Source organism: Elephas maximus, chromosome 5, assembly GCF_024166365.1.
Source record: "Elephas maximus indicus isolate mEleMax1 chromosome 5, mEleMax1 primary haplotype, whole genome shotgun sequence".
Lineage (NCBI taxonomy): Eukaryota > Metazoa > Chordata > Mammalia > Proboscidea > Elephantidae > Elephas > Elephas maximus.
In genome coordinates, this window is record NC_064823.1 from 92051486 (window position 1) to 92065893 (window position 14408).

Genomic DNA, 14408 nt, shown 5'->3' on the forward strand with positions numbered 1-14408 from the left:
TATTCTGGAGAGAGTTCTTTCTGCAAGAATAACACCTTTTATCTCTATTACCTAAAAAGTGGCACAAAGAATATAACTTCGTCTTTTCTTCATGATTCAGTACCATCAATACAAAGCCCAGTCAGTATATTATGATGCCATAAGCAAGGCAGCTATATGTCCAGGATTGCCTGGGACAATCCCAGTTTACACCTAAACATCCTCTCGCACTTTCAAAAGTATCCCAGTTTGGATGATAAATTATATAATTGTAAAAATTCAGGTTTCATTTTAATTTAAGCACTAATGTCTGATAAGGGTAATATTCTGGTTTTCCTCCCTATTTTTTTGACTTCCTCCTGTGTGTTCTTTATTGATTAATTTTCCTTATATCCTCATAAATTTTGATTTCTTCCTTCCATATCCCCAAAACTTAATGGTTTTTCCTTTGTGGTTCCTTTACATTCACACCTTGGGGAAACTATTCCTTTGCTTTAGATATCATCTCTGTGTGAGTTATTTCCCCAAATTCACCTTCTTAGAGAAAGCTCTGAGTATTCTCAGTCCTCATGGTTTCTCCTTTCTTGAACTTATTTTCTTTTTGTTCTGTATAGTTCAATATGTAATTATGTAATTCTATATAATGTATGCTTTATTAGTCTTACATTTCTTGATGCATCTCTATGTGAATGTTTCCTACTTGATATGATTTTAATTTTTTCTTTGAACCCCATAGAATCTATCTTTGTCTCAGATTTGTAATAAATTTTGTTTTCTTAATTTATTCAATGTGAAGAAGTTTTTCCAGTTTTGGTCTACTACCATTTAATGTTGTAAAGATATTTTTAAGAAGAAAATCTCAATTGTTAAACCCGTTTTGATAGTGTTGTCCCCTTTCAACGGCAATATTTGTATTGTAATGGCCTGTTTTCCCCCTTCTTTGTGGTTGCCAGTCACAAAAACTGGAATTTGTCTGTTCTATCAACTTTTTTCTTACCCGTCTTTGTAGTAACATAAAATTACTGTTGATACTGAACTTTTTCATTAGCTGTTCATTCCTTGCTGTATCCATTGTTTTCTGCTACTTTTTTTTTCAAATTTCTATTCACAGAAACAATCTTTTTTCTTCATAAAAATATCTTATTGAAAACTCAGTTTCAAGTCTCCTCTTTCTGAAATTAGTTTGACAAAAATAATCATTTCAAAACAGTAACTACTGTGTTTTTACTTGGGACATTGGTAAGTAAAAAGAATGAGCCATCTATTTTATTTTTACTGTTAGTTGCCATGAAGTTGATTCTTGCGCCTTTTTTTTTTTTTTTTATTGGCTTAGGATTCTAGTAAATGATAGATAGGCAATGTGAAAAGTTTGGATTTAACTGACAGAAAGAAATCTAATTGAGAACATGTGGCTTTTTAAAAATAGAAATGAAATAAAAGCCTACAGGATAAATTTAAGGCATTCCTATAGTTGAGAGGGTTTTTTTCTTCTTTTTTTAATGTTATTTTTAATCTATTATGGCTTTCTTAAAATTCGTTGGTTCAGTAGATTGTGAATTGTTTTGTGGTCTTCTTTATTTTAGGAAAAAAGAAAAGTAGAACTCATGTTCCTATTAAAGAAAATCAGAAAAAAGTTAAGGAAAAATTAAAAAACAAGCGTTTTTCAAATCAGCCCAAGAAGGAGAGCCTTGTACCTGAGGAAGTGACTTTGACTGTCACAAAAAGTCGAAGAATCTCCAAGCCACCTTCTAATTGGTGGGAGGTAAAATCAGACCAGAGTAAGTATTTTTATTTAAATTATATTCATTGGGAGCTCCCAAGAAATTATTCTATAAGGAGGTATCTTTATGTTTGATTTATACTCCTGTTTCCTAGAGAAAATCTCATGAGGACAAAGTTAAATTGGGTCATTGATAGAAATACTAAATCATTTAATTAAAAAGGATATTCATTGAGGCCCTACCTTATACATTATTCTAAGTATGGGGATACATCTGTGGAAGAACAGAATCCAAAAACAAAGTCTCTATCATTGAGAGTTTACATTTTAGTGAGAGGTGACAAAAAAGATAGATATATAATGCCATTCAGTGATAGGTAATAAAGAAAATAAGACAGGTAAAGGCATAGAGAAGAGAAGGAGGAGATAGAGGTGAGAGTGAATGAGAGGATGGAGTGGGATACTGTTTTTATAAAAGACAGTCACAAAATAACACTATGATCTTTCAGAGCACATATTTACATTAATAAAGTGATGCAGGGAGCCTTCCAAATAATTTGGAGTGGAGCATTCTAGGTTAAGGGAACAGTATCTATAAAGGTCATGATGGAACATGTTTGGCATGTTGAGGAGCATTAAGAAGGCCATTGTGGCTGGAAAGCTACTGGAAGGTTTTAAGCAATAAAATGACATAATTAACTCATCTTTTAAGAGAGTCTTACTGTTACTGTTACATGAAGAGAAAACTGGAGCTGGGCAAGAATGGAAGCATGGAGACTAGCGAGGAAGGCTGTTGGAGGGAAAAGGTGTCAGTGGCTTGGACCAAGTAATATTGAGAGCAGTGCAAAGTGATTGGATTCAGGATATATTTTGAATATATCCCACAGGAAGTACTGATGAATTGGGGTGAAAGAAAGGTAGAAATCCAGGGTGATGTGAAGGTTTTTGTTTTTGGTCTGAGTGAGTTAGAAGAATGGAGCTACCATTTACTTAAAGAAAGCTATAAGAGAAGCAGATTAGGGAAGGACATCAAGATTTCAGGTTTTGATAGGTTAATTTTGAGGTGTCTTTTAGATATCAGAGTTGGTATGTTGAGATGGTGTGATAAATGGTCTAAGGTAAGGGGAGAGATCTTGGAGGATGTATAATTAGGAAATTGTCAATATACAGATGAAATTTAAAGATTTGGGACTCCTTGAAGTCATCTAATAATAGACTGTAGCTAGAAAAGAAAAAAAGCCAAGGATTGAGGAGAGGAGTAATTGAAAGCTTGAAGAGAGAAGGAGAGGTGTGAAATAGTGGACTGAGAGGGTGAATTTGTCAGAAAACTTAATATTGTTTGAGTCCTGAGGGTCCTCTTGAAGCCTTTGGTTACAAATTTAAAGTGAGACCAGTATGCATATTTGTGTGTTTTTATGCAGATATTCCCAATCCATGAATGGGTGCAGAATAGGCAAGAGTTGGATTTAAACAAGGACAGAATTGTGCCAGGCAGTTTTAATAGAAAGAGGGGCAGGGGAGGTGAAGGTATGCATTGGAGTGATTATAATGATTATCATGGAATCTATCCTCGTAAAGAAGGAACTGGAAGAGGAGTTTGTATTGGAATGTTGGTAGAGTCAATGGATTGGCAGTCCCAGGGGGTCAAGAGTGTAGAAGAGAATCCCAGAGAAACTAAACTGGAGGTCAGATAGTGGAATGCTAGAAACTGTGAATTTGGATGTAGTGTAGTAATTGATCTCAGGCACAACTAGGGGAAGGAGAAGTTGTGGTGGGATAGAGGACAAGAGTATTAGAAGTTTAAATATTCAAATTATTAAAAATGGGGGCAGGTTAGTGCTGGAAACAAGTGTTAAAATCTTCAGTGAATGGAGGTAAGTGACCAGTATAATAGAGCTGGAGAGCTTAAAAAAAAAAAACCTGCCTCCGGGTACCACCCTCAGAAATTCTGATGTAATTGGTCTTAGCCCAATTAGCCCAGGCATTGGTGTTTTGTTTTTGTTTTTTTGCTTTTAAAAATGTTAAATTTTCCCATATAATTCTGTGTAGGCTGGTTTGAGGAACCACTAATGTAGTAGAAGGCTTTGAAGAGGTCAGGAAAGGGTTAGAGATAGAGTCAGATTAGGAGATCTTTAAGTTCTGTGAAGATGAGTCTGGTGTGAGAAATATTCTGGGAAGGTTGGATGTCTTGTGGCAAGTGAGGTAAGCCATATGGAAGCCGTTAATGGGATTTGACCTAATGGTCTCTGCTGGTGAGATGGATTATGAGCTCTGATTATAGCCTCCTTACTATGAGTCTCTTGGAAAATTTGTAGTGACAAGTGAAAGGAAAGGGGCAAAACAGTAGTGGTGCTCTCATCAGGGACAGAGAGAACACTACGGACCTTTAAGTTTTGCTGTGGGTGGTGTTGAGGAAAAGGCAGTTTTACTAAGAACATCTATAGTGCTGTGTACTTTGCCTACATTCTGGAGTTTTTTTTACCTCCTATATGGAAAGAGGAGTCCTGGTGGCACAGTGGTTAAGAGCTTAGCTACTAACCAAAAGGTCGGCAGTTCAAATCCACCAGCCACTCCTTGGAAACCCAAGGGGGCAGTTTTACTCTGTTGTATAGTGTTGCTATAAGTCGCAATCAACTCGATGGCAGTGGGTATATGGAAAGCAGTGGATGTGGTCAGGAGAATGTTAATTCTGCTTTATGAGCGTCTTGGCTGTGAGGGATACAAAGATTCACAAGATGGGGTTCTTGTCACCAAGGAGTTTATATAATTCAGTTAGTTACAGTTTAGCTTATTACATATAAAAAGGTAAATAGTATGTGTCGAGATCCCTAAGACCATGCCCAGGTTTGGTGATTTGCTAAGAGGATTCTTGGGACTCAGCATACTGTTGGACTTAAATGTTTATGATTCATTACAGCAAAAGGATAAAAAGCAAAATCAGCAAAGAGACAAGTGCATGGAGTGAAGTCTGGAGGAAATCAGGCTCAAGCTTCCAATAGTCCTCTCCCAGTGGATTCACAATGGAGGCATTTAATTCCACTTGTGGAAATGATGTCTACCTAGGAAGCTCATTAGTCTCAGTGCCTAAGGTTTTTATTGGGAGCTAGGTTCTTTTGCCTAACAAGTGCTGAAATTCTAGACTCCTAGAAGGAAAGCAAGTGTTCAGCATAAACCATATTGTTTACACAAGTAGTTTAGGCACACTAAACCACTCTTATCAGTTGGAAATGAATGATGGGAACCTTTCTGAGATTCAAGTTCCCAAACACCAGCCAAGGACTAACTTTGCAAGCAGATGTTTCTAAGGATAGGCGTGTCTGTTAACTAGTTTCTGCACAATATGAAATATTTACTGCTGTAGAAATTTTTTTTTTAAGAAAGTAATGATAAAAAGTGGATTGTTACATGATAAGGTAACATTTACATATGTAAATACTGTTGACTGTAGGACATGTAGGGCAACACAGGTGAGAGACGCGTGTAAATACGTCAGTATATCTATATACGTGAATTACCGAATCATTGAGATCCTCAAGTGATAGCGCAGCAAGAAATATTTTTTTCTCCTGTAGCCCTTGGATTTTAGAGTTAGATCTGTGTTTGAATTACGCTTTCTCCACTTTGGGCAGATTACTTAGCTCCATTTCCCAGCCTGTGACATGATCATCAATTCCTCTACCTCGTTTGAATTGTTAAAAGTATTAAATCAGATTGACTTAGTAGGTGGCAGATAGTATTGGAATGTTAACTAATATTATTTTTGCTCTGGAGAAATCACCTTTCTGACTCAGGCTCCCTAAAACTCTCTACTGTGGTGGGATGAGTGTGGAAATATATGGGTAAATAAAAATCAGGCAGAGTTTGGATAAGTGTGCTAGAGCTCTGACACTTATCAGACAGATTTAAGTAAGACTCCTGAAATAGATGTTGAGTTTCTGATCAAGTTGGGAGTCCCAAAAGTGGAGGGATGCTTATAGATTGTATAGTCCAAATTCCTTCATTTAATGGAAGAAGAAACTAAAGTTTGAAATCTGGAAAAGTGATATGACTTGCCTCCAAGATCATAGACCTTTGTGGTAATGCTGGAAAACAATTCAACCCAAGTTTTCTGATCCTTTAGCGGTTGTTTAATTCACCAACCAAGCTGTCTATAGCATACACATGGCACTACTGCTCTTTCATATATACCAAGAAACGGTGAGTGCCTGCTATGAGCCAGGAATGGTGTTAGGCAGGGCTAAGACTAGGGTGAGGCAAGTGAGCCACCTAGAGTGGAAAATTTTAACCAAGTACTCACTCCCAGGGTTATATGCATTCTAGCTCAGTGTTACACCACTCTGAGAGTGTCTCTTTAAATCTTCCACCCTCGGTTCCTGTCTTGCCTTGGTCCGGTCCTGCCTCTGGTGTTAGGCATTGGGAATGTAAAGGTGAATAAAACACAAATCTTGGTCTCAAGGAGTTTTCACTCTGCTGGGGTAGAGAAATAAGCAAAGTCAAAATATATGATAAATATTATAAAAAGCGTGGAGAGAGCAACCTAACTTAGACTTGGGATTTCGGGAATACTATCTGAAGGATGAGTTAGGGGTTACCAAAGTGACCAGGTGAGGTGAGGAGGAAAGACAGAATGTTTCAAGCATAAGTAGCATGTGCAGAGATCCACGGCTGAGAGCTTAATTTTTTTTTTTTTAAAGCATGCCTCCAAATTACCTGGAAAGCTTGTTAAAACACAAATTACTGGGCCCTGCCCCCTTAGTTTCTGAGTCAGTAGGTCTGAAGTGAGGCCTAAGAATTTGTGTTTCTAACAAATTCCCAGATGCTGCTGATGTCGCTGGTCTACTGACCACACTTGGAAAACCACAGCTTTAGAGAAGCTGCAAATAGTTCAGTGCTGCAGGCTCTTTGTGATTTTGTTTTGTTTTGTTAGTTCGGAGTAGGGTTGTTGAGTTTGTGGTTAGTGAAATAAGCAAACTTTATATGTAGAAAGAAATTGACATTAAAAGGATTTGGGCTTAATTCTGAACCTATGGATAATAATTGAAAGATACTAAGTAGGGTTGTAGTGATCCAATTTGTGTTTTTCAAAGATAATTCTTGAAGCAATGTGAAGAATGGATTAAAGAACATCCAGGATAGAGAAAGGGAGATTAGTCAAGATGGTGTTTTAGTAATCCAGATAAGAAATGATGAGGGCGGGAATCTTGAATGATTTTTGCTTTAGACATGTGGGTAGATGGTTGTACTTTTCATTAAGAGGATTGGGTTTGGGGCAGAGTGGTAGGTGGATATTAAAGATATCAGCTATTGTTATTAGTTGCCTGCCATTGAGTTGGCTCCGACTCATAGTAACCTTAGGTATAACAGAATGAAACATCGCCTGGTCGTGTGCCATCTTCGTAATCATTGGTATGTTTGAGTCCATTGTTTTGGCCACCGTTTCAATCCATCTCAGAGAGGACCTCCCTTGCTTTCACTGACTCTCCACTTTACCAACAGTGATGGCCTTTTCTAGTGACTGGTCTTTCCTAATGGTCGTGTCCAAAGTAAATGAACCCAATTATAGATAATGATTAAAGTCATGGGGTAGATAAGCCAGTTGCAGTCGGGTCAATCAGATTCATAGCGACCCTGTAGGACAGAGTAGATATGCCTCATGTGGTTTCCAAGCTGAGCTGTTAACCGCTGTACCGCCAGAGCTCCATGGGATGGATAGGCTCCTCAAAGTAAGTATGTGGAGTGAGAAGCTGAAACTGAAACCTTGGGGAACACCAAGATCTTAAGGATAGCTAAAATAGTGGGGAAAGCCAGAGAGGGTGGTTTTGGAAGTTTATGATAAATTTAGAGTCTGTTATCTGTATCTATAAATTGAACTACTGCGTAGTTTAATAATTTAATTAGAATATAAATTTAGCCTATGAGATTAGTGTATGTGTAAGTATTTATGTGTAAATGTAGATAATATTGATATTCCAGTGAACCAGATAATCTGGACAGATGTTATACTAATTTAGGTTATCATTTAATCCTCCAGGTCCTGTTGGTAGCAATTCTTCTCTAATAAAAAATGAATTATCATTGCATCACAATAGCAGACAAAAACCTGCTGGAAAAAAAAATCAGTCATCTAAGAATATTAGGAAACAAACTACTCCATTTAAAAGGCAGAAGACAGCTACTCAAGGCAACTCAAGAGCACAGACATTTTTAAATGCTAAAGATTCTGGAGATATTATGGACCATGATGAAATTTCCAGTTCCAAGAATGAGCCATTGGAAAGTGATGAGGCAAGCCTGGCTAAGAAGAAAAATCTTGATTGTTCTGGGTAATGTCTGTTATGTATACAATATAGCTATCTTTGTTATAATGTGTGATAGTTTGTCTATGTTATTTAATCATTTATAGAGAGGCAGTATTAGCTGAAAGCCCCCTGTGTTCTGACAGAATTAATATTAAATCCAGGCTCTGACATTGACTCCCGAGGCGAATAGTACTCTGAACTTGTTTCCTTGTGTATTAAAGTAGAAAATAATATATAGCATATGGGATTATGAGTATTAAATTTAATAAGGTAAGATATATTCCTGGTATTTTCTTCCCTAGGATGATAATACTTAACACTTTTGAGTGTTTACTATGGTTCAAGTGTTTGTTAGATGCTTTCTATGAATTCTTATCAGTCTTAACAAGTATTAATTTTATGCATTCTTATTTTTGTTATAGAGTATTTAACAAATACTTAATATATATTTGTAGTTAGAAACTGTAAGGTGCTGGGGATATACTGAAATAAATTATATAGAGTGTCCCAAAATTTATTGTTGTCAGATGCCATCAAGTTGATTCTCACTCATAGCAACCCTACATTCAACAGAACGAAATGCTGCCCAGTCCCGTGCCGTTCTCAAAATTGTTGTTATGTTTGAGCGCTTTGTTGCAGCCACTTTGTCAGTCCATCTCATTGAGGGTTGTCTTCTTTTTCGCTGACCCTCCATTTTACCAAGTATGATGTCCTTTTCCAGGTACTGGTCCCTTCTGATAACATGTCCAAAGTATGTGAGATGAAATCTTGCCACCCTTGCTTCTAAGAAGCATTCTGACTGTACTTCTTCCAAGGCAGATTTGTTCATTTTTTGGCAGTACATGGTTGTCTTAGTCATCTAGTGCTGCTATAACAGAAATACCACAAGTGGATGGATTTAACAAACAGAAGTTTATTCTCTCATGGTCTAGTAGGCTAGAAGTCCAAATTCAGAGCGTCAGCTCCAGGGGAAAGATATCTTTTTTTGTGGGCTCTGGAGGAAAGTCCTTTTTATCAATCTTCCCCTGGACTAGGAACTTTGCCACGCAGGAACCCTGGACCCAAAGGACATGCTCTGCTCCCGGCGCTGCTTTCTTGGTGGTACGAGGGTCCTCTCTGTCTCTCTTTCACTTATCTTTTACACCTGAAAAGAGATTGGCTTAAGATGGTATCTGTTATAGATCTCATCAGTATAACTGCCGCTAATCCATCTCATTAGCATCATAGTGATAGGGTTTATAACACAGGGAAATCATATCAGATGACAAAATGGTAGACAGTCATACAATACTGGGAATCATGACCTAGCCAAGGTGACAGATATTTTTGGGGAACACAATTCAATCTATGACAATGGTATATTCAGTATTCTTCACCAACAGTTCAGTTCTTCTTTGGTCTTCCGTATACATTGTCTAGCTTTCACATGTATATGAGGCAATTGAAAACACCACAGCTTGGGTCAGGCTCACCTTGGTTTTCAAGGTAACATCTTTGCTTTTGAACGCTTTAAAGAGTCTTTTGCAGCAGATTTGCCCAATGCAATGCATCCTTTGATTCCTTGACTTGCTCCTTCCACGGGTGTTGATTGTGGATCCAAGTAAAATTAAGTCCTTGGCAACTTCAATCTCTTGTCCGTTTATCATGCTGTTGCTTATTGGTTCAGTTGTGAGGACTTTTGTTTTCTTTATGTTGAGGTGTAATCCATACTGAAGGTTGTAGTGTTTGATTTTCAACAATAAGTGCTTCAAATGCTCTTCACTTTCAGCAAGCAAGGCTGTGTCATCTGCATAATGTAGGTTGTTAATGAGTCTCCCTCCAATCCTGATGCCATGTTATTCTTCATATAGTTATTCTTCATTATTCTTGGATTATTTCCTCAGCATACAGATCGAATAGGTATGGTGAGAGGATATAATCCTGACACACACCTTTCCTGACTTTAAACCAATCAGTACCCCCTTGTTCTGTTCGAATGACTGCCTCTTGATCTATGTACAGGTTCCTCGTGAGCACGATTAAGTGTTCCAGAATTCCCATTCTTCACAGTGTTATCCATAATTTGTTATGTTCCACACAGTCGAATGCCTTTGCATAGTCAATAAAACACAGGTAAACATCGCTCTGATATTCTCTGCTTTCAGCCAGGATCCGTCTGACATCCGCCTTGCTATCACTCATTCCTCATCGTCTTCTGAATTGGGCTTGAATTTCTGGCAGTGTCCTACCCATGTACTGCTGTAGCTGCTTTTGAATGGTCTTCAGCAAAATTTTACTTGTGTGTGATGTTAATGATATTGTTAGATAATTTCTGCATTGAGTTGGATCACCTTTATAACATATGTCACTATGGTGCAAAAAGAAACCTAATACACATTTTATTTAACTTTTTCAGACCATCCTCATATCTGTTTTCTCATTCCGTTTCTTTTAATGAAGTATTTCAAGTATACCAAAAACAGAAATAATAATGTGTAACACCCTGATTCCCCATGATCTCACTTAGGAAATAAGTGACCACATTATAGTGACCATTGAATTCCCACATGTACCTCTGCTGAGCTCATTCCTCTGCCTTACTTGTTAGAAAGTAGTCAATACACTGAATTCGGTAGCTATCATTTTCGTGCATATTTTCCTACTTTTACTACATATGCATTTATCTGTAAACATCATGTGGTGTTGTTGGAAAACTTTATTAAAAAATGGTTTTTGTCTGTTATTGTGTATGGTTTTTCCATTTTTTTCCCCACTGTAACATGTTTTTTTCTCGTTCAGCGTATACTTTTGTTGACATTCAGGTCAACAAATCATTTGTTTTTATTTCTTTATGGTGGGGGCTGGTAAATTTTTCTTAAAGAACCAAATTGTAAATAGTTTAGGCTTTGCTGATTGAGAGGCAAAATTGAGGCCTAATTATAGATAATTAAATAGCTTTTTAAAATGTAACCATTGAAAAGTGTAAAGACCATTCTTAGCTCTCAGTACTTAAGAAAACAAGGGGCTGGCTGGATTTATAGTATCTCCTTGAGTGGATATATGAAGATGTATTTATCGAGTCTCTTAATGAGGCATTAGTAGTTCAGTGGTAGAAGTCTCGCATTGCATGTGGGAGAATCGGATTTGATTCCTAGCCAGTTCACCTCATGAGCAACGGCGACTGTCAGTGAAGGCTTGGTTGTTGCTGTGATGCTGACCAGGTTTCAGTGGGGCTTTCAGACTAAGGTGGACTAGGAGGAAGGGCCTGATGATCTACTTGTAAAAATCAGCCAGTGAAAACCCTATGGATCACAACGGTCCAATCATGACTGATTATGAGGGTGATGTAGAACCAGGCAGTGGTTTGTTCTGTTGTATGTGGAGTTGTCGTGAATGGGGGCTGACTCAATGACAGCTAACAACAACAAAAGTCTGTTAACATTTCCCCAATTTTTTCTTATTAAAAACAATTTTGCTGTGGATATTTTTATACACATTTCCTTTTGCACATATATGACAGAGTACAGTTTTATATAGGAGTGAAATTACTGGATCTTACAGTATGTACGTGTTACTTTTGACTGAATATTGCCAAATTGCCCTTGGTCAACTGGTTCAACCAGTTTACAACCCTGCAGCAGTGTGTAAGAATTCCCATTGCTGTGTGTTCTCATCAGAATTTATTGGCATAGACTTGTTATTGTTTATCAGTCTAGTGGGGTGTATCTCACTGTGGATTTAACTTGAATTTCCCTGGTTACTAGCAAGTTTAAACCATTAAACATCTTTTCATTTGCTTATTGACCATTTTCAGACAAGTTTCCTCTTTATAAATTGCTCATTCATAACTTTTGATCGTTTCTCTTTTTTCTTTTTTATTGATTTATAGAAGCTGTTTATATTATCTTGGCCTCTAATCCTTATTGTGTCATATGTATTACAGATAAAACCAAAACCAAACCAATGCCGTCGCGTTGATTCCAACTCATAGCGACCCTATAGAGTAGAACTGCCCCATAGAGTTTCCAAGGAGCGCCTGTTGGATTGGAACTGCCGACCTCTTGGTTAGCAGCCGTAGCACTTAACCACTGTGCCACCAGGGTTTCCATGTATTACAGATAGCATATCTGAATCTGTGTCCTGTCTTTTCACTCTGTAAGGATGTCTGTATTTTCTTTTGTACAGAAGATATAATTTTATTGTAGTTGAATTTATCAGCCTTTTTAATTCTCTAGCATTTGCTGTCTTATTGAGCCTAAGGTCATAAAGATCTCTTTTACTATATTTTCTTCAAAATATTTTAACTTGCTTTTATTTAAGTCAGCTGTAACTTATTTTTGTGTTTGGTGTGGGATTAAAAAAAGGCATTGCTGTTGAGTTGATTCTGACTCATGACGACCTCATATGTTACAGAGTAGAACTGCTTGATAGGATTTTCTTGGCTGTAATCTTTATGGAAGCAGATTGCCAGGCCTTTCTTCCACAGTGCTGCTGGGTTGTTTGAACCACCAAGATTTAGGTTAGTAGTGAAGCACAAACCATTTGTACCCCCTAGGGACCTTCAAAAATTTTTTCCACGTGTAGATAAACAGTTGTCCCTGCACCATTTATTGAATGCATTTGTTCCTCACTATTTATAATGCCATCTCTGCCTTATATCAGATTTCCGTAATCGCATCAGATTGTTTCTTATATACTTTAATTTTCATAAGAATCTTGAAGGTGGGCAGGGTATGTTTAGCTTTGTTTTTGTATATGAGGAAGGCCTGCATAGATTAAATGGTTTGCCATTAAACTGATGCCTTCTGAGTATTAGTCCAATTACTTTTACTTCATTGTGTTAGTAATAAAAATAAGTCACTGCCTTAATTAATCAAGATAGATGAGCCTTTGCTATGGGTTAAGAGAAATGGTAAGGTGAAAAATGGACTTATATTGAGTTTAAATTTAAGGTAGTACCCCTAAAAGAAACTTTATCTTTCGTGCACAAAGAATGAGAAGGATTTAGTCTAATTAGAAATGTCCAGAGGTGGTAGTTACCACAGTGACTACTTAAGAAGGCCTGTTGGGTACCTGGATTCAAAGAAAGGTCTTGTGAGACATTTGTTTAGTTAACTTGTGTGGTCATTAAACTACTTGATATGCAGAGAAGAGCAAACATATATGTAATAATTTTGATATTTGTCATAAGATGAGGAAATAAACCTTTTTAGTTACCCAGTGGCTCTCTTGGACACCTCATAGATCACTCCCAGTACAAAAAGAATCTTAACAATTCATCGATTTTAGCAAATGTACCACACTAATGGAAGATGTTAATAATAGGAGAAACTGTGCAGTGGAGATAAGGGTGCATAGGGATTCTCTGTGCTTTCTGCACAGTTTCTCTATAGGGCTCTAAGAACTAAAGCCATTTAAGGAAGATGGAAAATAATAGAGTTTATAGAAGAGACATGAGAGAGGAGAGAAAAAGCAGTCTAGGAACAGTGTATCTTGTTTGCATATATTTGGAGTAACCTAATTGGCTACTAATTAGTAAGCTTTCTAAGAGTAGCAAAGAAAACAAATTCAGTTTTTTATGGATTCTCTAGAAAACTGATGGATTAATTGTGGTACATATATGATAAACCACTTGTAGGGAATGTGTGCTTCCATCAGCACTCCATCATAGTTGAGCCACGTCTGCACTATTTCTCCCATCACAGTTTTTCATGCTGGAACTCTTGATAGATCCTAGCATTCTGGCTATACTTCCTCCAGGACAGATTTTTTTTTTCTGGCAGTCCATGGTATATTCAATATTCTTTGCCAACACCGTTAAGTCAGATGTGTCTATTCTTCTTTGGGCTTCTTTTTTTATTGTCCAGCTTTTGCATTCATATGAGGTGATTGAAAACACCGTGGCTTGGGTCAGGCATGCCGTAGTTTTCAAAGTGACATCTTTGGTTTTTAACACTTTAAAGAGGCCTTTTGCAGCAGATTTGCTCAATGCAATACACCGCTTAATTCTTGACTGCTGCTTCCAAGGGCATTGATTGTTGATCCAAGAAGGACGAAATCTTTGACAACTTCAATTTTTTTTTGCCATTTATCATGATGTTATTTATTGGTCCAGTTGGTAAGGATTTTCATTCTTATGTTGAGGTGTAATCCATATGGAAGACTATAGTCTTTGACCTTCATTATTAAGTGCTTCAAGTTGTCTTCTCTTTCAACAAGCAAGGTAGTGTTATCTGCATATTGCAGGTTGTTAATAGGTTGTTCGGAAATCCTGATGGCCACACTCTTTTTCATACAGCCCAGCTTCTTGGATTATTTGCTCATCATACAGCTTCAATAAATATGGTGAAAGGATACAACCCTGACACACACCATTTCAACTTTAAACCACACAGTATCTCCTTGCCTGTTCAAAGACTGCCTCTTGATCC

At 37.3% G+C, this 14408-nt stretch overlaps 1 protein-coding gene across 1 annotated transcript in view; it reads left to right on the forward strand.

The window, feature by feature from the left end:
* The window catches only part of CENPC (centromere protein C), a 105133-nt gene that overhangs the window by 51820 nt on the left and 38905 nt on the right, over positions 1-14408 (forward strand). Inside the window, exons 10-11 of the mRNA XM_049885298.1 lie at positions 1563-1757; positions 7731-8022. Of these exons, the coding sequence (XP_049741255.1) occupies positions 1563-1757; positions 7731-8022 (487 nt within the window). The remainder of the gene's footprint in view (positions 1-1562; positions 1758-7730; positions 8023-14408) is intronic.